Here is a 19,652-nt window from a genome sequence, read left to right as displayed (position 1 = left end):
AATCCCAGAGATCCTCACTTGGTGTCTGGGTCTCAGAAGGGTGTGGCCCTGGGTTCTTGGCTGGCTGAGCTGGTGGCTTGGCAGTCTCCTGGGGGCTCTTGTATGTGAGGCCTGACCTGAGTTGCTTCAGGAAACTTTTGCCCCTAAGTCTGCCTCTTTCTTAAGAGCAGAGCCTTTGTGTGGAGATCTGGCTGGCCTCCCTAGCATCCAGCCTCTTCCATTCTGTTATGTCTGGGTTTGAGGCTGTGTGGAGGGGTCTCTCCATAGAGGAGGCAAGGTCAGTCGTGTGGGTCAGAGTGAAGCATGGTGATCCCAGCTGGCTGTGCCCGGCCTTTGACTGGAGGAGTCTGAGAATGACCAGGCCTGGGGAGCTGCCCTTCCTGGGAAACAGCATGTCTCCTCCCCTATTGTGGAGTTTCTGGATGTGACCCAGAGTGTGCTGGGCCTCTGTAGCATGTGCTGGGTGTAGCTGTGTGATTCAGGTTGGGAGGTGCAGGGGATCATCTGCTCTGAGCCAGGTAAGGCCTGGACAGGACTGGGGCAGCCCTTGAAGAAGCCAGGTCTGGTGGGAGAGTAGACATGGGTAGGAAGGGGACAGGGTCACCAGGACTGTGTGTCACTTGTTCTTGCTGCTTGGTCTACCCTGGGAGTGAGGACAGAGGTGGAGGCTGCTGTGGACCCACTTTGGCTTCCTGAAAGCAGGTGTTCACGTGGGGAGCACGGCAGGTGGAGGACAAAGCTGGTCTCTGAGATGTTGAGTGGTTCTTTGTATATCATTGTCCTTTTCCTTTCTGCCATCCCCAACAGCTCTGCTGTACCAGCCCCTTGACCAAGTAAGTCACTCAGAGCATCCTGGTCCTACACATGGGTGTTATGGCCCCTGAAGGGCCAGAGAGGGCTTAGGGGTTTCTCAGAAGAGTGAGCCCAGGGTGGGAGGGCACCAGAGTCACTGAGAACAGACCATTTGAAAAGTTGGGCAGAGGGATCCTGGGCCCTGAGTATGCCTGCCTTGACCTGTGGTAACCACGCCAACAGGGCCAAGGCCTCAGTAGAGCTTAGCTACTGAGCTTGGCTTTTGGCCAGTTGCTCTCTTGGTGCAGGCAGGAACGTCTTACTTCCCCAACCGCTGTCTTTTGGTCTCCAGGATCCTTGGAGCAGCTGCAGGGTGGGTAGAGGGGTGTCTCTCCCAGCTGCGTGGTGAGATGAGCCTCCACCTGGCTGCCTCTGCCAGGGGAAAAGAGTAATGACTGCAGCTGGGAGAAAAGCGAGCCGGGCCCTTTTAGAGTCAACCCTGCTGCTCCGATTCTAATTTTCTGTTCACATTTTGCTGGCAAGAGTGTGGGTCCCTGAGGGCCTGCCCTTGAATTCTTTTGGTGAGAACTGAGCATTGCTCAGGAGCTTCTCATTAAGCCCCAAACAGACGGCCCCCAATTCACCACCTCATCCCTTACCAGGACCTGCTGAAGCACACACCTGTGGACCACCCAGACTGCCTGCCACTACAGAATGCCCTCCGCATCTCCCAGGACTTGTTTCCAGCATCAGGGCAGACATTGACCCCACTGGACTGCAGTCACAATGGACTGCCAAGGTGGAGGTGAGCTCAGGGTCCAGCAAGGCCTCGCGCTCAGGTTAAGGAGCCCAGGGTGGACCAGATCCCCTGTCCCTTCTCTGATGGCACAGGCATCGCTCTGTGCTGCTTGTCTCTGCAACCCTGATCCCCCATTTCCAGCCAAGGAGAGGACTTCGGTCCCTGGTCACGCTGATTTGATTCCGTGTGGCATTCTGGGCCCTAGGCTGAGAGCTTTAAGCCCAGTGTCTCAGTCATCCTCCAAAGAATCCAGTTAGCCAGAAGAGAACACAGGCCCAGAGCGTCTCTCCAGGTCCACCGCACAGTCTTTGAGCTGTGTCAGAGCTGGATTCTTTATCTGGGGTTGGCTGGGTGGAGGCCCCACGCATTGTCCCCCGCACCAGGGAATTCGTTCTATGGGTACCTCATACTTGAGTGCAGATACATGCCTGTGCCATCAGGGTGACCCGGGAGGCTGAGGGAGCAGGACATCTCAGCCACTTTAGATTGGTCTGCACGAGAAAAAGCCAGGAAGGGAGCCCCACAGAGGAAAAGGCTGGTACTAGAGGTAGCTGAGGCCATCCAGGTTGCTGGAACATTCCACGTGGGCTCCTGGATGTCAGCAGTTTCCCTGGGGGCCCTTCTTGGTGCAAGGGTGTGGGTTAGTCCAGTGAGGGGAAGCATTACTCAGCATTAGAGGCACAATTCACCCCTGTGGGTCGGCAGCCTGGCCCAGATCAAAGGCTTCCCGACCCATAGAGGTTGTTAAGTGGCCCTTAGGAGTGAAGACTGCCAGAGTTCATGTCCGTTTGTTACATTTGTGAGTGAGGGGTGAGTCTGGAGAGTGTCTGATGGTGCATAGGGAGCTGTTTCTGTGCAGTTGTTGGTTCAGGTTTGCAAAACCATGAAATGTCACTAGTTTGTTTTGGTCTGGGGATATCTGAAAAATCTCTGGAAGACTTAGAGTAGCATCGGTTGCAAGTCATCTTAACTGTACACTTTCAGTACACGCAGCTACATATTGCAGTATACGAAGGTCACACGGTGTGTCATGGAGACAGGAAAGGCTGGGACAGATGGTTGCAGCCCCATTGAAGCCCTCCTGACTCTGACGGTGGCTGAGGGATACTCTGGAAATCCTCATGGAGTAGAAACCATCCAGAACCCAGTTGATAGGCGGCTGCAGGTCCCCCCAGGACACTTCTGCAGCCCTACCGAAGGCAGCCCAGAGTCTCCCATCCCCTGGGTGTATCTTTTTAAAATGTGTCCATCATATATGAATTTGGGTTTGGTATTTGGCTTCCTTGTTGTGTCTGTTGTTCTGTATTTTTGTGTTAATGCCAATACCATATTGTTTGGATCACTGTAGCTCTTCTATGTCATTTGTAATCAGGGAGCATAATACATCCATGTACTTTGTATTTCCCAGTGGTGAGATTGCTGGATGACGTAGTGGTTGTATTTTTAGTTGGAGGAGGAACTGCCGACTATTGCTCGTAGTGTGTACACCAATTTCCATTGCCACCCATAGTGTCTAAGAGGTTCCCTGCCTGCAGATCCATGCTGGTGATTGCCTGTTAAAAATTCTGTTTTTGCTTTTGGCAACATTCATTTTATGTGGATGGGGACACTGTCTTAGTATGGCTTTGGTTTACATTTTTGTGATGATTAGTGATGTGGGCAACCTTTTCCTTTATCTGTTACTTCATTTCCTGTCTTTTCAGAAATGTCTATTGGTTCTTTGCCCAAGTTCTGTTGGATTGTTTGGTTTTGTTTATTTTCTTATTTTGTGTTAGTTTCTGGTATATGTCAGATGAACAGCTTCAGCTGTATGATTCCTTATACTCAGCGGCCTGGCAGCATCCTCTGCTCATTCCATCTCTTCTGCTCAGTGACCACTGCCTGTGTCCCATCCTTCTCCCTCCCCAGGGCAGGGCCCAGACCTCCTACCTCCCATGTTTCCTTATCCTCATGGAGGCCTGGCCCAGTGCGGGGCCAGCCACATGGCACAGTGTCCAGGGCTTTTCTGGGTGGTGGGCAGGCCAGTTGGCATGGAAAATGGTGTCTGGGGTTTCTGAGTTGACTACTGAAGGCAAGGTCTATGCTTGGGAGTGGAACTGTGGATGTGCGAGCAGACAGTGACTGGTGAATGGCAGAGACCAACTAGGCTGTCAGATCTCTGTACCATGGTGGAGTGTGTGTCCTGTGACCAGGAGAGGCATGGGGGGGACAGCCCTGTGGTCCCTGCACAGCTGCTCAGTAAGGAGCCAGGGCCTCGGGGCTGGGCCCTGGGCTCACCGATAGGGACTCAGCCGCCGTGTCCTCTCTGGCCCAGCAGAGTCTCTGAGCAGAGACCTTTGTATGGTCTTGGCAGGTGCTTCCTCCCAAGGCTCCCTTAACAGATAAAGCAAACCTTCCCCATCCTGGGTCTGCAGTGTGATCCCAGCCCCCAGGCCCAGGACTCAGGGAGGGCTGGGCAGTCTCAGATGGAAACAGTTTGCAGAAGCAGCTTCTTCTCTGGAGAGGGTGGAAGAAAAGGAGGCCTGGGCATTGCAGCCCCATGGTGGGATAGGGGGCTGAGTCCACCACATCCTGGACTCCTTGTGCTCCTCTCTCACTGCATAGGTTGCGGCAGGCCTTGGACACCAGGCTTCAGTTTCCAGCTTGTGTCAGCTCCTCTGCCTCAGACTCCATGAGCATTACACTGGTGGGTGCCCACATTCACCATTGTCTCTGCCTGCAACCTCCCTCTCCCAGCCTGTGCTGACTCGGCCACCCTCCACCTGTGCATCCCTGGGGCATCTGCCACGCTCACCTGCACCCTGAGCTGACTCAGGCAGCCTCCTCACCCCCAACTCACCTCTGCGTACCTGGGGGCATCTCAGGCTCACCTGCACCCTGTGGTGACTCGCCGTCCCCACCCAACCTGTGCATCCCCGGGGGTATCTCAGGCTCACCTGCACCCTGAGCAGTGGCTTCCATGTTGGTGACTATACAATATGCTGGGAAACCTCCCTGATTTCTCCTAAGATACAGCCCAGACTCAGGCAAACAGCAGGGCTCTGCGCTGAATCTGATTTTCACTGTGCTCCTACTCATGGCAGTGGAAGCTGCTTTAGTTCCTTGCCATGTTCGGATAAGTAGCATGTAAGACAAAACCCCTGGGCCTGGAGACCTTGACCGTGAGCATCTTCCCACTAAGAAGCTTCTGTGGGGCCCCTGGAGGAGCCGCCTGCCACTTAGTAAGACATGCCCATGAGCAGGAGAGAGAGAAGTGAACAGGTGGTGCCTTAACACAAGGCAGGCTCTGCCATCTTGGGAAGGCAAAGACAGATGAGGCAATAGAGCCCAATGCACAGCCCACTAGGGTCTGGACTAAACTCAGGAGTCAAAACTGTTTTCTGTGCCTGGAAATCCTGATGGATACAACCAAGTCCATCCACACTTGGGTCCAGCATCTGATGCCACACAGAGTGAGCCTGGTGTCTCTAGTGATGCGCCCAGGGCTGACATATCGACACTCATCCTGCACATGGACACACTTTCCCCTTTTCCAACCTGACTACAGTGAGGTGGACACGGCCTCTAACCACCCTCACAGGTAACATCCCCCAGAGCCACCCTCCTCTTCTCTCCACAGTCACTGCTTTCCTCAGGCCTCTCCGTCTCTCCTGGGGGCTCTCGGGTCTTTTTTTTTTTTTGGAGATGGCGTCTCGCTGTTGCCTAGGCTGGAGTGCAGTGGCGCGATCTTGGCTCACTGCGAGCTTCTCCTCCTGGGATGACGCCTTTCTCCTGCCTCAGCCTCCAGAGTAGCTGGGACTACAGGCGCCTGTCACCATGCCCGGCTAATTTTCTGTGTTTTTAGTAGAGACGGGGTTTCACCGTGTTAGCCAGGATGGTCTAAATCTCCTGACATCGTGATCCGCCCACTTCGGCCTTCCAAAGTGCTAGAATTACAGGCGTGAGCCACCACGCCCAGCCCAGGGGCTCTCGGGTCTTAACCCAGCTCCACGTAAGGATTTAGAGACATGTGACCCTGTTCCTGCTGTGGGTTCCCTTCTCCAGGGACTCCTCTCTAGGAAGGACCATCTCCAGGCATCAGAGCAGCACAGAGCCCTTCACAGCCTTCCTCCTCCTCTCAGCCCCATGGCCCGGCTCTCTGCTCCGCACCCTTGGTCAGTCTCTTTAACAAGACAGTAAATTTGCCGGGCGCGGTGGCTCACGCCTGTAATCCCAGCACTTTGGGAGGCCGAGGCGGGCGGATCACAAGGTCAGGAGATCGAGACCACGGTGAAACCCCGTCTCTACTAAAAAAAATACAAAAAATTAGCCGGGCGCGGTTGTGGGCGCCTGTAGTCCCAGCTACTCGGGAGGCTGAGGCAGGAGAATGGCGTGAACCCGGGAGGCGGAGCTTGCAGTGAGCCGAGATCGCGCCACTGCACTCCAGCCTGGGCGACAGAGCAAGACTCCGTCTCAAAAAAAAAAAAAAAAAAAAAAAACAAGACAGTAAATTATTGCTCATTTCCTAAAAATGCTGCATTCATCCAGCCCGAGAGTGTTTGCAAATGGAGGCTGTTGATGCATTTTTTTCCTTATTATTTTTCTTTTTTCTTCCTTTTTGGCTCCTTTCCAATTAATTAACTAACCTCCCTGGGAGTGGCCTCAGGCTCTACACAAGGTGGGAGCTGAAGTCCTCAGCAGGTGGAGGGTGGGCGGCGTCTCTCAGCGCGGCGTGTCATTATTTTTTAGCTCCAGAATCAGTTTCCCTAGAACTCCCAGGACAGTACCTCAGCCACGCAAACCATTTGGCTCAGGCCCCTGAAGTCCCTTGCACGAGTGAGAATCTCTTCTGGTCACCTACTGAGAGATATCTGGTGATGGCACGGCACAGTGGGCATGGCTGTGGTACGTGGAGCAGGAAGGTGGGTCTGTGTGGTTTTCCCATGCCCTGAGCTTCCTGAGACCTGAAGTCCCCGCAGCTGTGGGTCTTGTGCCTCCAGCCCAGACCTGCAGGGAAGACAGTGGATGGTGTCTGTCACTGTGTGGCCTGGCACTCTGAGGAAGTGGAATTGTTAACACTTGGCTCATCTGCTCTGCATTCCTCCTCCCTACCTAAAACATAAACTGCTCCAAGACAGGTCTCGCAGAGAACCAGCCCAGGGCTGGATTTGCATGGAGAGCTGCCCCCTGGGTGTGGGGAGGTGCTGGGAGGAATGGAGGCCACTCACACCCTGCCTTGGAGGGAGCGACTCCCAGAGGCCACAGGGGCATGGTCATTCCTCCCTTCTTCTTTCTCTTGTCCCCACACACCCCTTTCCTCTCCGTGCACACATTATTCTGGACTCTGCAGTTTCCAGCTTCTCTATCCCTCCAGAGGTCAGGTCTCAGCCTGTGCTGACCCAGCGGTCATCAGGGCTGAGCCTCCAGAAGGCAGAATCTCCACCCGCAGAGAACACCCGCCACATCCCGATTAACTGGGGTCCTGCTCCAGGGCCACCCGGGAAATGCCTCAACATCTCTGCTGGGATGAGCCTGCTCTGAATCCCAGGGCAGGCCTCGGCTCCCAGTCAGCAGCTCAGCCTCCCAGAGCTTCTCTGGGCTGCAGTAAGTGCAGGAGGTGGATGATGACGTTGACCCGGGACAGCAGCCTCAGTGCCGATCACACGGTGCTCAAGGCCATGGGAATGGAAGACCTGAATTCCCCTCACTGTCAGGGCAGGGCTGCCCCCACTCCAGCCAGGCTGCACCTCTGCTGAGAAGTTCTTCCACCCCAACCCAGGGTACAAGGCCTAACATTCCTGAGATGTCATCCCCTTTTCTCCACCTTTCCATGATTCAACCATGGGCTGCTTTGATGGAAACTTGTAGGTGCAGTTGCCCTTGGGGTAATAGAAAATCATTTCTTTAGCCTTGGGGTGGGTGAATGGACAGTTTCTCCATCCTGCACAGGCTAGACACAGGAGCAGGGGTCACAGCTGTGCCCACCCCAGAGACAAGCCTCATCCCATTGCTCAGTCCTGGAAACTCTGGCATCCTCTCAGGCTGGCGTGTTTTACCTCCAGTTCCTTTCTACTCCATCAGCGATCCATAAAACATCTTCTTTCCACCCTGAGTCTTCCACTCTACTCCAGCTCCTTCCATCTGGATTTCGTGATTCCATGGGTAGGATGGCTCTGAAGGTCAGAAGAGGCTGTTCCTCTTGGCTTCCTTGGCCAGCAAGTCCAGGACGTCCGCTCTGCAGGACTAGAGCCCAGGACTGATGACTGCAAATGTCAAAGGCATTTTAGAAAAATATCTTAGATTGCATGCACCACAAAACAGGAGGCGTTGTTCCACTGTTTTTCCATCTTGTTAACCATATTTTCCATCAATATCAATATTCTCTGTTCAAGAAATACAGTTTTTTGAAAAAAATAGGATGCATTTTAATTTCATCTTCAGCACAGTAGTACTATTCTATGTTTAAATCAATGTTATGGAGGTAGGATTTATATAAAATCACATGCGTCCATATTAAGAGCACAGCTTATGAGAAATGACTAATATGTAAAAATGGATAAACATATATGTGAGAGAGAGCGTGTGTGTGTGTGTGTGTGTGTGTGTGTGTGTGTGTGTAGAGAGAGAGGGGGGGGGGGAAATCTTTCAACAGCTCCACAATGAACATACAGACTGTTACTATCACCCATAAACATCTCTCATGCCAAATTTCAGTGACTGTCTCACCAACCCTGGCCCCAAGCACTAGGAATTTGCTTTCTGTCACTATAGATTAGATTTCTCTTGGGTAGGATTTCATCTCGGTAGGAACATGTACCATGTCCTCTGTTGTACTGACCTTCTAGCACTCAGCACAACAGCTTTGCGATCCACTCAGGTCATGTGTCTTGTGATGCTGTGCAGGGCTCCATTTTGTGGACATACTTTCATTTATTCACCTACTGGCAGTCACTTAGGTTGTTTCTAGCCTAACCCATTATGAACAATCCTGCAATGTCCCTTCCTCTATAAGTCATTGTGTAGACACACATTTTTGTTTCTCTCGGGCAGTTCACTAACAGCAGAATGTAATATCTTACATGGGGAAGAGTGAGCACGCATTTGCAAAGCGGTTGTGTTCCTGGCAGCAGATCTCAGAGGTGTAGTTGTCTGTGTCCTGTCAAGAGTTCTTCCTGCCGCTCGACTCCCTCCGGGCCATCATTGTGTTTGTGTAATGAGAGAGCATGATAACTTAATTTTCCATTTTAGACTCAAACTGCTCGATACATATCATATGCTTATTAAACGTTTGCACAGATTCTCTGGCCAAGGGGCCGTGTGGCTCCCTTCCCACTTCTCCCTGGGCAGTCCCTCATGGTTCTGCTTGCGTCGCTGCTGCTTGTCTTCCTGAGTCCTCCACGCTGGCCTGTGTGGTGCTCACTGGGAACAGGAGAGACCTGCAGGAGCAGGTACAGCACCTGGGACCCCAGCAGGCACTTCGGGCCGGGCTCTGCAGAGCCAGGACAGCTGGGAAAGCTCCAGGCCCGGGTACCATGAGCTCGTGGTGGCTGATGTGCAGCAACTCAGTAGCAGAGACTGTCCTGTGAGTCCTCTAGAGGGGAGCTCTTCTGTCTGGAAGCTCCTACCCTGCAGGGACCTGGTGTGACCCCGGGAGCTGGGGGTGGCCCTGCGGGAGCAGGTCTAGAACAGCACTGCGATGGGCCGTCTATACCATGGCCAGGCTCCTCTCCTGCTCATGGTCTTGGCTGCCTGCACAGCTCAGGGGAGCTTCTGTGCTGGGGGAGGGCAGGCAACACTGAGCCTTCCTGCCCCGTCTCCTCTCCTGAACTTTTGGTCTCACATCTGTTTTCAGGAGCGGCCTCCCAGGCTGTGGTAACTCAGGAAGCGTCACTGTCCAGAGCTCCTGGAGGGCTGGTCACACTCCCCTGTGGCTGGACTGCTGGGACTGTCATCACCAGTCACTCTGCCCACTGCATCCAACAGAAGCCCAATCTAATCTGTCAGCCCAGGGTCTCATAGGTGACACCAGGAACCGGGGCCCAGGGTCCCTGTCTGATTTTAGGCTCCCTGCTTGGCAACAAGGCTGCCCTCTCGTCACGCAGCCCAGCCCAAGCAGGAGGCCAGGTGTTACTGTGCTCCGTGGCACAGCAAGTCTCTCCACAGTGACGCAGATGGTCCATGTAGGGTGCTGTTGTAAAATTCCGTAAACTAGATGGCGCGCACACAACAGAAATTTACTTACACTGGGAAGTCCAACATGGAGATAGTGGGTGAGGCCATGCCGGATGAGGGCAGCTTCCTCCTTCATGGGCCGCTGTCTTTCTGCTGTGTCCTTGCAGGGTGGGCATGGGAGAAGCTACAGGAGGCTCTTTGGCGGGGCTCAGTCGTTATGACCTAATCTCTGCACAGAGGCTGTGCTTCCTGAGGTCATCGCACTGGGGGTTAGGATGTCCACACATGGCTTTGTGGACACACATTCAGTGTCTGGCAGGGGCAGCTTGAAGGGCAGTGGGGGAGGAGGGCAGTGAGCGTCAGTTACAGCTGGAGACCAGCAGGGCCTGTGGCTCTTTCCACTGATAACCTCTTGACAATTTTTTTTTTCTGGGGAAAAAAGGCCAAAGAGATTCCTGGAGAAACTACTCCATGAAATGAGCATGTCTAGGCAGTGCAAGAGGTGGACATTAGTGGAAGTGACGGTGTCCATCACGATGGCTCCTCAGGTCTGAACATGCTTTCCTAAATGCTGTTACTGGTCAACCAGTGTCATCTGAGATGACTTATGGGTCTTGCAGCTGGATTAGGGGTCACTCACAATTGCTCTTCCAGAAACAGCCTGCATTCCATGGCCAAGTTGTGTGCAGTGATGAAGGCCGAGCCCCCCACCCACTTCAGGACTTGGAGGGGCCGGCCCAGCTCCAGAGGTCATCATAGAAGGGGCTGAGTTTGCTGTAACAGCTCCACATTGAGGCTGATTCTTGAAGTTCCACAACCGCAGGAGTGTTGTTAAACCAGAAGTGAGCAGAGGGGACAGAAACACCAAGTTGCTGCTATGAGACCTGGGAGTGCAGATGGGAGAGGTCCACGTCCAACCCCCACCTGACGCGCACTGGGAGAGCTGGGTCCCCAGGTTCTAGTGTCTGGGAGAGAGCTGTGCCCATGAATATCCTGCAGTGCAGGCCAGCACCAAACCCAGCCCAACCTCTCTATGCTCAGTTCTCAAGAGATGATAACCGACAAAACCCTAGTGTTTGATATTTGGTGGTGGCAGAGGCACAAAAGAGCAGGTCATGTGGGAAAGATGTTTGAGAAGCAAAGCAAGAAAAGGTGACAAACCTGACACTCAGAGGCCACAGGCATAATCGCTTAACATTTTACATATTACACATATTTCCTTCTTTTCCGATTTCATCCCCCTCTTCCTTCTTTATCTCTGAAGCAGCAGGCCTGGCTGGGTTGCCCCTGGGAAGCCTCTTCATGGCGCCCTCTCTCCAGTGTGCACATCTGCCTGGAGTGTCTTCATTGTCACTGCTGGAATCATGTCTCCTGTGGCCAAACTCTGGAGACACAAACCAGCAAGAAAGGTGTTACCCAGAGGAGCTCACCCAGCCTCCCTGCTGCAGGAGAGGCCACGCTGGCTCCCACAGCAACTCCCTGCTCCGTCCTCTGCCTTCTCAGAACTTACCTGGGCTCTCTGGAGTCAGAGGCCTTCAACAAGTCACTGCTCACATTTGCAAACTTTCACATCTAGAGAGGACCCCCTTTCAACCTGCCTCTCCCCTGTCCTCCGGATCATTACAGCTCTCACCGCCAGCCTTATCAATGTGGGGCTCCAACCGCAATGGGCAGGCTTCAGGTCCATGATCCAATAAACAAATTGTGGCAGGTCAGAGCTGTTGCTGCAAGACTGTTCTGTGTGGATGGAAATGTTCTCTCTGCATTGGGTGCAGGGCTACTGGGCACTGGAAACGTGCCTAGTATGATGAAAGACTAGATATTACATTAAAAAAAAATTAAATAGACACCCCTGGCTAATGAGTGCCACCCTGGAGAGCATAGCACTGGGGATCCAGAGATGCGGGAGACATCACCTCCCCTCCCCTGGTTTTTCCTTGCAGAGCAGCTATCAATGGACAAGTGTTACCTTTCATCTAATAGGCACTTCCTGTGCACAGGCACAAGTATTGGTCATTCTGTGAGGCCCTAGTGGGGGCTAAACAGTGGGTCACATCCAGGTCCTAGAGGGGTTCACAGCTGGGGGCCACTTGTAAGCAGAGTGAAGAACATGGCCCTGCAAACCCTGTGTTGGAAAATTAGGGAAGCGGCAGCAGAGGGGAGGGAACACCTCGCTGTCCCCAGGAGCCCACCCTCATCTCCCCTGGCCCTGTGCCACAGCCTGGAGTGTCATGAACTGCACACGTATAAAGTGTAAAATTGGATAAATGTTAAATATATCTCCTAATACGTATATACTTGCAATCGTGGAGATTGGAGTTTTTCATTTGGAAACTGACAGTAGTGGCTATGCTGCTAGAGGGGAAATGAATCCAGGGACTACTACACAGGCACATTCGTAGAACAGCGGACACATTCACACACACAGCACCTGCCCCGTATGCCAGCCTCCCACCATCCGAAGGGGAGTACAGCTGCTCCCTGAAACATGGCCATCACTCTTTATCTGGAAAATCAACTTCCGTTACCACTTCCCTGATCCTCACCCCCAACAGGAACCCAAAATCAAGGAGGCTTTTCCAACTAAAGCCAAAAGGAAAGTTCCACTTTCCACGTCGCCTTGACTTTTTCTCAGCAAGTGAGTGATTCCAGAACATGCCCCATTTTCACTCACTCTTGGGATGATCTGTAATTGAAACCGGAAAGGTTCCCTTGTCCCCTTCGCAAGGTGTGCGATGGGGGTGCGTTTTGCCTCTTTAGTGCGCAGCTGCTCAAACCTCTAGGGGAGCATAGAGATGGGCAGGTTGAGGGACTCTGACCCCACGACAGTGTCTAGGGGTGGATGTTTACGGCTGAAGCCCCAGTTGGCGTGTGGTACTGTTTGCTCTTTTAGTTTGACGTCTATAGGCAGCTTATGTTAAACAGCTCAGTTAGATCCTCTACCTTGTCACAAGGACAGAGGGCTTTCTGTATCCCGGGGTCTCTTGCCTTGGTGTACGGAAGAATTGGATCACACGTGGGCTTGGAGTGTGAGTGCAAGCTTTTACTGAGTGGAAGTAGCTCTCAGCAGATCGGGGAGCCAGAAGGGAGGTGGTTTTCCCCTGGAGTCGGGCCATTGGCAGCCTGACTCTTCTCCAATGGTGGGCTCTTCTCTAACCACCCTGGCCAAACTCCACATAATTCTGCTTCTGTAGGTGGCCTGCCCACGTGCTGGTGCCTGACAGTGCGTTCCTCTCGACGTCCAGCCCCCTGTGTGTTCCTCCACCAATATGCTTCTCTCAGCGTTCAGTTGCCTCTGTGTCTTCTTTTGCCCAATCTGTTCTTCTCAACATTCAGCCGCTTGTGTGTGTGTGCCTGTTAGGGTCTCGGGTTTTTATAGGCACAGGATGGGGATGTGGTGGGCCAGGGTGGTCTTGGGAAATGCAACATTTGGGCACGAAGGCAGGAGTGCCTGTACTCACCTAGGTCTGTAGGGGTGGAGCCCTAGCCAGGGACCTCACCCTCCTCTCCCCAGCACTTTCCTTCCCCCTTTCCATATCATTTAAAGGGACCATGTTCTTCCCTTCCCAGCGCTTCTGTATCATAATCACAGACCAGCAAACTGAGGCTCATGTGCTGTTGTGTGCTGTTGGAAAAGGTCTTTTGTTCTCTTGGTTGCTTTAGAAAAACAGATGGGAAATTGTGTTTGGGTCAAAACCCCGCAGTGAGTGTGAGGACACCTGCAGGACGTGCAGGAGCTTTCCCTGGAGGATGGGTCTCCCAAGTCTATTTTGGTGGCAGTTGGAAAATTCTCAGTCCCAGAAGAAAGAAGTACAGGTGCTGAGGACAGGCCCTCTCCCAGGCAGTTTGTTTATAAGCTGAGGCTGCCATTCATGATTGACTCTGCCTTGTCAGGAAACGGTAGGTATCACATATTAATGTATATTGCCAGATTTTCATATATGAACCAATTTGAAATGAAATGAAACAAGCGTCATGTCTATTTTGGACAAAAACAAGCAATCTTTCCTTGCTGTGAGGTGGGACTCTTCCTCCAGCAGCCTCTCAGCAGGCCAGGAGGACAGAGTGGCTGGCTGGCAGTGTATTGGCAGTGTTGCTTCTGGATGACTCGGGGCCCTAGCTTGAGATGGACGCAGCACTGGCATGCATGGGCGTGGTAGGTTTGTCTCATGGGCTCAGCTGCTGCTGGGCCATCCTCCTGGGTGGAAGAGGCTGGGAAAAGAGGAACAGGACTGGGATGAGGCTCAGAGTCCTGAGGTGTGGAGCTAGAGACTCCTAAATCAACAGGAAATGGGCCAGGAGTGGAGGCTCAAGCCTGTAATCACACCACTTTGGGAGGCTGAAGTGGGTGGATCATGAGGTCAGGAGATCGAAACCATCCTGGGTAACATGATGAAACCCCGTCTCTACTAAAAATACAAAAAATTAGCCGGGCATGGTAGCAGGCATCTGCAGTCCCAGCTACTGGGGAGGCTGAGGCAAGAGAAAGGTGTGAACCTGGGAGGCGGAGCTTGTAGTGAGCGGAGATGTCACCACCGCACTCCAGCCTGGGTGACAGAGACTCTGTCTCAAAAAAAAAAAAAAAAAGGAAATGCTCAGTCTCCCCTGTGCCCAACTCTACACCGTGATGCAACAAGTGCGCCCCTCACCTCTTGCGCCACATTGAACTGCCACTGAATTGCCAGTATCTCCCTGACGTCTCCCTAGACCACCTCAGCCTCCAGGGACCTGCATATGCCGCCAGTGCATTTCTCCTTTGTCACATAAGGTTTTGTGATTGATGGAAAGCAATCTTACTTTGGGGTCCTGGGTCTAATTCCCCAGAAAATATTGTATTATATTTATTCACTAAGCCTATTTCTTCAAGATAATCAGTTAAGATATTTTGAAAATACAATGTCAGGTCATTTAAAAATACCCGCTGTTTCCCATGCGATAGCTCTGCTCGCAGGCTTGCGTTTCCATCCCACGTGTGTGCTCCTTGGTCAGGGGCACTCCTGCTCACACAGGCAGGAAGGGCGGCTCCTTCCAGAGGGAGGTGTGGGCCGGGAGCTGCTGCTCTAACTCGGCCACACCAGGGAGCTTCAACCAGGCTGATGGGCCTCACTGACCACCAGGGCTCCTGCTGGTTCTAATTCATCCGTGTTCATGGGTAGCTCACGGAATTTAAATATTTCTGAGGATCTTTTCCTGGCTTTATTGAGACATAATTGAAAAATCTAAAAATGTGTATATATAAAGTATACAATATGAAGTTTTGATATGTGCAAACAATGTGAAATGATGACACCATCAAGCTAATGAATGTACCCATCGCTTCACATTGTTGCCATTTGTGTGTGTGGTGAGGATACTCGAGGTGCACGTTCTCACAGATCTCAAGCGTGCAGTTCATCACTATGAACTGTGGTCACCATGCTGTGTGCCAGGTCTCCAGAACGTACTCATCGCATCACTGAAACTTTGTGCCCTTTCACCATCTTCATTTTTTTCACTCTCTGATGCCACCCTTCTACTCTGTTTCCATGACTGGGGCTTTTTAGGCTAATGGCTGGGTGAAAATCTGTGATATATGGACCAAGAGACGGCCTGGGCTATGTGAGCACAGGGGCTGCCTTTTAACCTGGGTGGTGTCTTGGAACTCCGCATGCCCAGGTATTTCCAGGCACAGGCATGGGGGTGAATCACCCCTGAAGTGTGACCAGTGAGCCCGCTGCTGAGTGATGAATGCCACCCAGTCGTGCTGAGCTTCCACATGACCCCCCACCACTCACCCTGCAGCTCTTTCACAGAGAAGCTCAGGAGCATGGGTCATTCTCTGTGCCTCATTTTATGCGGCTGGAAAGCGAACCCCTGGGCAAGGCTGTGGTGAGCCATGAACACAGTCAATGTGTGGAAAACACACAGTGGTGGTGGGGTTCCCTTGGGGAATGTTGACGCGGCACCTGTGCTCTGTAGGTGTGACACATCCCCCGAGGAGACACACTCCCGCCCACACACTCCAACTCACATTCACAGTCACACCACACGACACCCACGCAGACACCCAGAGCCCCATGCACACAAACCCACCCACCTAGAGGGACATGGCTGCTCCAGGGACTGTACAATGAGGCCACGGTTCTTTACCTGCAAAAACTGCTCCTTCCACCACGCCCGCCTCATGCCCAGCAGAAGCTGGAGTCAGATCTCCAGACTGAAGCCAGCAGGAAAACCCTGCCTTTCTTTTCATCTGGATTTTTCAGCAGCAAGTCAGTGATCCCAGATTACAGGCTGATTTCCTGAGGCCACCTACAATTACAAGAGAGAAGAGACCATGGAGACCAAGTCACGCGTGTGGAGTTTCTCAGGCTTTTTGTTCCCCTGTGAACACAGAATCCCAGATGGAAAGCAGTGGTCAAAGTCCCCAGAAGCCAGCACTGACGACACCCTGGGGGAGGTGCAGGCTTTCCCTGGAGGACACGTCTCTCTAGTTCACTGTGGCTGCCAGTCATAAAACCCTTAATCCAGAGAGAACTTGCTGCTGGGCAAAACTTCCCCTTTCACACAGCTTGAAGCCTGATGTTGCACCTCCTGTCTGCCCTCTCCAACCAGTGTCTTCTGCAAGCATCAGCCAGAGTCAGTGCAGGCTGCTAGAACAATGCCAGCTGGGTGTGGTGGCTCCTGCCTCTTATCCCAGCACTTTGAAAGGCTGAGGCAGGTGGATTGCTTGAGGCCAGGAGATCAAGACCTGCCTAGACAACATAGTGAGACCCTCATCTCTACAGAAATAGAAGGAAAATTAGCCTGGCATGGTGGTGTGTGCCTGTGGTTCCAGCTGAGATGGGAGGATCACTTGAGCCCAGAAAGTCAAGGCTGCAATGAACTCAGATCTCACCACTGCGTTCCAGCCTGGGCAACACAGCGAGACCCTGTCTCCAGGAAAAAAACAAAAAAACAAAAAAAACAACAACAAAAAACCCAATACCATGGGCTAGGTGGTTTAAACAGCAGATTTTTCCTTCTCACAGTTCTGGAGGCTGGGACGTTCACAAGCAAGGTGCTGGCACCATGGACCTACATGGCATGATCTTTAATGTCTATTGAAGAAGCTACATACTCTGATTCAAACCATGTGTCATTTTGTAAAAAGGCGAACTCCAGAGACAATTTAAAAAATCAGCTGTTTCCAGCAGGGTGCAGTAACTCACGTGAGGCCTGTAATCCCAGCACTTTGGGAGGCCAAGGTGGGTGGATCACTTGAGGTCAGGAGTTTGAGACCAGCCTGGCCAACATGGTGAAACCCTGTGTCTACTAAAAATACAAGTTAGCCAGATGTGGTGGCAGGAACCCATAATCCCAGCTACTTGGGAGGCTGAGGCATGAGAATCACTTGGACATGGGAGGCAGAGGTTGCAGTGAGCTGAGATCGTGCCACTGCACTACAGCCTGGGCAACAGAGTGAGACTGGTCTCAAAAAGAAAGAAAAAAAAAAAGAAAGAGAAAAAAGCAAGAACTCAGCAGGAAAAGAGAGGAGGAGTAACAGGTGAAGCACGGGGTTGTCAGCAGCAGAACGATTCCCCATGAGTGCATGGAAGGTGGAGAAAGACATTGCAAATTAAAAAAAAAAAAACCTTGAAAAGGCACAACAGACTAATCCATGATGCCAATTAAGAAATTTAGTTAATAGGCTGGGCGCGGTGGCTCATGCCTGTAATCCCAGGACTTTGGGAGGCTGAGGCAGGAGAATGGTGTGAACCCGGGAGGCGGAGCTTGCAGTGAGCCGAGATCATGCCACTGCGCTTCAGCCTGGGTGAGAGTGAGACTTTGTCTCAAAAACAAACAGCAACAACAAAAAACAAAAAGGGATGTAGTTAATAATGTATAAATTTATATGTTCATTAACCATAAAAAACGCACCATACTAATATGTCAATGATGGCGGAAGTGGAGGAAATGGGCAGGGCACCTGCTAACTTCAGTATCTGCTCTATATTTTTACTAATGTAACACTTATCCAAATAATAATGTCTATTAAAGAGTCATTTGGCAACCCTATTTTAGGGGCAGATTTCAGCGAATGTTTAACAATCAGTTAATGTCTAAACATGAGCTTCAGATGCGTTTTGCTATTAAATGTGAACCAAAACTGAGCCGTGAATGTATCTTTATGTGGTTGAAGCACTACTGATTGAATAGTAAATTAAAATTTTCTTACATGAATAACAATATGGCTCAGCATTCTTTTCTTTTCTTTTTTTTTTTTTTTTTGAGGCAGAGTCTCGCTCTGTCGCCCAGGCTGGAGTGCAGTGCAGTGGTGTGATCTTGGCTCACTGCAACCTTCGCCTCCCATGATCACACCATCCTCCTGCCTCAGCCTCCCAAGTAGCTGGGACTACAGGCGTCCACCACCACACCCGGCTAATTTTTTTATATTTTTAGTAGAGATGGGGTTTCACGGTGTTAGCCAGGATGGTCTCGATCTCCTGACCTCGTGATCCTCCCGCCTCAGCCTCCCAAAGTGCTGGGATTACAGGTATGAGCCACCGCCCCTGGCCAGCATTTTTATTGATTTATTTTAAATATGCAACTTTAGAACAAACCTGCAACCATTATTCTTGAATCAGCGTAAGCGTTGAGTACCCACAGTGCCGGCAGCTCACCATCTGCAGGTGCGCCTGTGCTTGGTCAGGGACCCTTTCTTGACTTGCTGCTGGACTCAGGCTGTATAGATTCTTGAAAGAGGAAAATGTTTTTCTCCTCAAATTCATCAGCTAAGACCCTGGGAAATGCACTCACAGTAAAGAGAGCTGCTGACATGTTGTTGGCAGAAGACCAGAGAAAATGGACCATAATTTATGCAGAGCCCAAGTGGTTGATCCCACTGTTCACTGACTCCCCGACAGAGCCTCTGAGCCAACACTGGGCTTCAGGAAGATCTTGGGTTTCCATGTGCACTAAAAACACCTAAGAGAAAGGTTGTGTGGAAAATGCCTTTATGTAGATGAGATGGTCCAGAAAGGCAGCTGAGCAGAGTGAACATGGGGGCTGGGGCCCGAGGGCCTGGGCTCAATCCCATTTAGAGCAACATGGACCCAAGATGGTCCTGCAACCCCCGCAGCCTCCGGTTCTCTGCACTGCTGTCTAAACACTTTACTAGGGTCGACTTGTTAGCATGATGAGGCGGAACATCATTGAACAGAGTTAAAGCTTTAGAAAAACTGGCTGATTTTTCAATGCTCCATGATCTCTCCATCTAATATTAAATGCCTGAGAGAAAAACTACACACTTGCTAGCGGGTGACCAGAGAGGGTACGTGGATGCTCCAGGGCAGGGGAGGATGGAGGCTGGCTTTTCTTCATTTGCCTGTGTGGGAGGCTTTACAGCTCATGGACAATACGTGCTATCGTCTCCCGTGAGCCCCACGTCAGCCCTATGGGCAGGCAGCGCAGGAGCTGTGGCCTGCACTTTACAGTTGAAGGCATTCTCTTTAAGGGGGCATGCAACTTCCCAGTCACCGCACTGGTGCGTGATGCTCCTGAGGCCTTGGGGCCGGAGATGTCTTTACCCTTGAGACCTCCAGATCGTGCTCTGGAACCCCCAAAATGTGAACTGCCCTGACTGTCTCAAGACGTCCTGACCCAAGGTTTCAGGGAGGGCCAGTGCCCTGGAATAGGTGCCTGAGCCTGGAAACGAGCTTGGACACATGACCTGGCCTCTGTCTCTTCCTTTCCATCCCAGACCCAAAATAGGATGTGGTTTACCTCAAATGAAGCCCCTTTGATGGACGAGGGTGATTCAAAACAGGGCGATCCTTTCCTAGCAGGCTCACAGTCAGATGCCATGGCCTACATGTTCCCAGTGATCAGTTGTCTGCAATGGATCCCTGCAGCCAACTGACACCTAACGGCATTATACTTTCTAATACCC

The 19,652-nt window shown here is 51.9% G+C and overlaps 1 protein-coding gene and 1 long non-coding RNA gene across 7 annotated transcripts in view; one reads left to right on the top strand and one right to left on the bottom strand.

Moving 5' to 3' along the window:
* The window catches only part of LOC112429437 (fructosamine-3-kinase-like), a 598,793-nt gene that overhangs the window by 28,314 nt on the left and 550,827 nt on the right, over positions 1 to 19,652 (top strand). Inside the window, exons 4-6 of one of the 5 annotated variants that reach the window (XM_071080228.1) lie at positions 1,455 to 1,597; positions 4,196 to 4,277; positions 6,320 to 6,444. The exons of the other annotated variants lie outside the window; for them this stretch is intronic. Of the exons in view, the coding sequence (XP_070936329.1) occupies positions 1,455 to 1,597; positions 4,196 to 4,277; positions 6,320 to 6,340 (246 nt within the window). The 3' untranslated portion in view covers positions 6,341 to 6,444. Of the gene's footprint in view, positions 1 to 1,454; positions 1,598 to 4,195; positions 4,278 to 6,319; positions 6,445 to 19,652 lie in introns of those variants that run through there. 5 annotated transcript variants of the gene reach the window in all.
* LOC105464189 (uncharacterized) lies at positions 6,563 to 19,640 on the bottom strand. Of its 2 annotated transcripts, XR_976699.3 has the most exons (5): positions 19,487 to 19,640; positions 15,872 to 16,033; positions 10,904 to 11,126; positions 7,627 to 7,833; positions 6,563 to 6,577 (listed from the first exon to the last, which is right to left on the bottom strand). It is a non-coding gene; the product is annotated as an uncharacterized lncRNA (long non-coding RNA). The 2 variants fall into 2 exon arrangements; XR_976700.3 differs by lacking the exon at positions 7,627 to 7,833 and having other exon boundaries at positions 19,487 to 19,638.

The sequence above is a fragment of the Macaca nemestrina genome, chromosome 15, assembly GCF_043159975.1.
Source record: "Macaca nemestrina isolate mMacNem1 chromosome 15, mMacNem.hap1, whole genome shotgun sequence".
Lineage (NCBI taxonomy): Eukaryota > Metazoa > Chordata > Mammalia > Primates > Cercopithecidae > Macaca > Macaca nemestrina.
The sequence above is the reverse complement of the archived record's forward strand: the minus strand, read 5'-3'. Positions and strand labels throughout refer to the sequence as shown.